This window comes from Octopus bimaculoides, chromosome 24, assembly GCF_001194135.2.
Source record: "Octopus bimaculoides isolate UCB-OBI-ISO-001 chromosome 24, ASM119413v2, whole genome shotgun sequence".
NCBI classification, from domain to species: Eukaryota; Metazoa; Mollusca; class Cephalopoda; order Octopoda; family Octopodidae; genus Octopus; species Octopus bimaculoides.
This window is the reverse complement of record NC_069004.1, coordinates 22089607-22092809: the sequence shown is the minus strand read 5'-3', so window position 1 is coordinate 22092809 and position 3203 is coordinate 22089607. Positions and strand designations below refer to the sequence as shown.

Here is a 3203-nt window from a genome sequence, read left to right as displayed (position 1 = left end):
TATATATATATATATATATATATATATATATATATATATATATGTATGTATAAGGTATTAAGTTTTTTAAATAGAAGAGGCACCAAGGTAGAGTGAGAGATAGCACACCACTGCACTAACAATGCATACTAATATATACATACTTACTAAAGTAAATACAGATTTGCATGGGACAAAATGGTGAAGCATGATCTTCAACTTTGAGCCTCACAGAGGCAATAACTAGTGACAGAGACATTTGGTGATATGCTGTGCTAGAGAAGACCCATCAAGCCAAGTGAAATCATAGTCATGGCTGATGTTGGTGTCATGTAACTGGCACCCATGCCAGTGGCATGTAAAGAGCACTGTTCAAGCATTGGGCCTCATGGAAGCAAAGGGGCTAAGTTCCTTTCAAGTGTTGGGCCTCCTGGAGGCAAAGTGGCTAAGTTCCTTTCAAGTGTTGGGCCTCCTGGAGGCAAAGTGGCTGAGTTCCTTTCAAGGGTTGGGCCTCCTGGAGGCAAAGTGGCTGAGTTCCTTTCAAGTATTGGGCCTCCTGGAGGCAAAGTGGCTGAGTTCCTTTCAAGGATTGGGCATCACAGAGTCAAAGTGGTCAAGTTCCTTTCGAGTATTGGGCTTCATGGAGGCAATGACCAAGACCTTTGGCATTATGTTGTGCTTGAGAAGAAGACCCATCAAGCTGAACAAAATTGCAGTTGTGGCAGATACCGGTTTCATGCAAATGGCACCCGTGGCACGTAAAAGCACCCATTACACTCTCAGAGTGGTTGGCATTAAAAAGGACATCCAGCCATAGAAAACCATGCCAAATCAGACTGGGGTCTGGTGCAGCCTTCCAGCTTACCAGCCCTGGTCAAACTGTTCAACCCATGCCAGCATGGACAACAGACATTAAATGATGGTGATCAGGATGATTGCTACTTTTCTTCCTCTTTTTCTCTCTGATAGGTTGACCGCTTGCATGAAACCTTAGGCTGCAAGGAAACTGAGCTCTGTGGACTGCGTTTACAGTTGGACACTTCAGAGAAGCAGTATTCAGAGCAACAAGAGTACGCATTGGTACTCAAGGAGCAGATTGTTGCCAGGGATCATCAGATCAGTAACATCACATCAGAGGTAAGTCTTATTTTGAAGCAATGAGTTCACAGATTCAAATTTTTGCACCACAAATTATAACATTATTCCATGTTGAAGTTTTTCATTATCAGTTTGAACATTGTAGGTTTATCAGAATTGAATTGTAAATTGATTTATCCTCAAAAATATTGTTAATATAGTTCGGATTAAGAAGATTGCTTTGCAATCTTGTAGTTGTCGGTTCAATCACACTGTGAGGCAGTAAAATTATGTGGAATTTTGTCTGAAGTGGGAATATAGATTTAGCAATTGCTTATTGAACAATTTAGATGAAAATGATAAAATATAAATGAATAAAATAACAAAAAGAAAAGGAAACTAAAGTTACTGAACATTGTTTTTGTTATTTTTTTTCTTTCTGACTGAGCTGACTTATGATCAAAGTTATTCCAGCCATGACCATCTCACCTTTAGTCATTCTAGTTTTGAGGTTAAGAAGATGGTGTAGCAACCACACATCTATACCTGCTTCTTAAAAAAATTGGGTTGGGATAATCATATTTGTATGGCACTTGGGCAAATGAATGTCTCCTCCCTTAGCCTTGTGTTAGCCAATGCTTTATGAATAAGATTTGGTGGACAGACATTTTGTGAAAGTGCCCTGTGTGTAATAGCATGTAAATATTGGGTGAAAAGCTCTTTGGATAGAAAAGCTCTTTGGATAGAAAAGTCAAAGACTGTCTGGGGTGGGGTGAGGTACTTTAACTTCTTATATGCAAACATTTTCTTCACCTAATATTCACACGCTATTATTTTTGTCTTTATCTTCTTTGAGTTCCACCATTCCAGAAAAAAAAAAATATTATTTCACATCATGAAATTTTTTAATTCTTAGGATATATATTTATAAATATATATATCATCATCATTTAGTGTCTGTTTTCCATACTGGCATTAGTTAGACAGTTTGACTGGAACAGGTGAGCCAAAGAGCTGCACCAGGCTCCAGTCTGTTTTAGCTTGGTTTCTATGGCTGGATGCCCTTCCTGATGCTAACCACTCCATAGAGTGTACTGGACGGCTTTCACATGTCACCAGCACAAGTGCCTTTTACGTGTCACTGACAATTCACCAGTATGGGTGCCTTTTACGTATCACCAGCACAGGTGCCTTTTATGTGTTACCTGCAAGAGTGCCTTACATGTGACACCAGCATGGGTGCCTCACACATGACAATGGCATGGGTGCCTTTCACATGCCACTGGAACTGGCCATGACTACGATTTCACTTAGTTTGACATGTCTTCTCAAGCACTGCAAATCACCGAAAAGTCTCAGTCACTTACCATTGCCTCCATAAGTGTGTGTATTTATACACTTACACACACATACATACTCATATACAATTGGCTTCTGCACAGCTTATATCATGTACAAGACTTTACTAGTTTGCAGTTATAAAAGGTGCCACACAATGAGACTGAACTTGAAACCATGTGGTTGTGAACTGATCTTGTTAACCACACAGCCATCCTTGTGCCTAGTGAAACATGGCAGCATATTATTTGAAGTAAATTGACTTAGCTGCTCTCTCTTGTAGGTTGAGCAATCTTACATAGAGCCTCCTACACATTCATACACACACCTCAATGGATTGGTAAGAAATGTTCATTATTGAACTAATTCTTTCTGACTGGCTGCATTTAGAATATCATTGAGACTTACGACTTCATAACCATCATCTTGTGTTGTGTTTTCCATTCTGATTGCTTGGTTTGTCAGCCATTATAATAGACTACTTCACATTTATGGTGATGGTGGAGTTGATGGGGTATGTTTGTGTGTGTGTGTGTGTGTGCATACGTGTGTGTGTGTGTGTGTGTGTGTAAGATGGTGGGGATGAAGTAGATAGATTAGGAGACATGAATGAATAGATAATTTTAAATATTTGTTTTTCCACTTTTATATACATGTATATATATATTTTTTATTTATTCTATTTTCGTGTTTCATGTGTTGTACTTCAGCTTAACAGATTTTGCTTTTATTTTTCTCACGCTTTCTTTTTCTCTCTCTTTTTCACATTCATTCTTTCTTACTCTCACTCTCTTCTTTCACCCTTTTTC

The 3203-nt window shown here is 38.7% G+C and overlaps 1 protein-coding gene across 3 annotated transcripts in view; it reads left to right on the top strand.

Annotated features, from left to right (window-relative positions):
* Nucleotides 1–3203, top strand: part of LOC106880220 (ELKS/Rab6-interacting/CAST family member 1) — a 301414-nt gene that overhangs the window by 229473 nt on the left and 68738 nt on the right. For all 3 annotated transcript variants that reach the window (XM_052976221.1, XM_052976222.1, XM_052976223.1), the window contains exon 5: nucleotides 949–1116. In XM_052976221.1, coding sequence (XP_052832181.1) covers nucleotides 949–1116 — 168 coding nt within the window. The remainder of the gene's footprint in view (nucleotides 1–948; nucleotides 1117–3203) is intronic.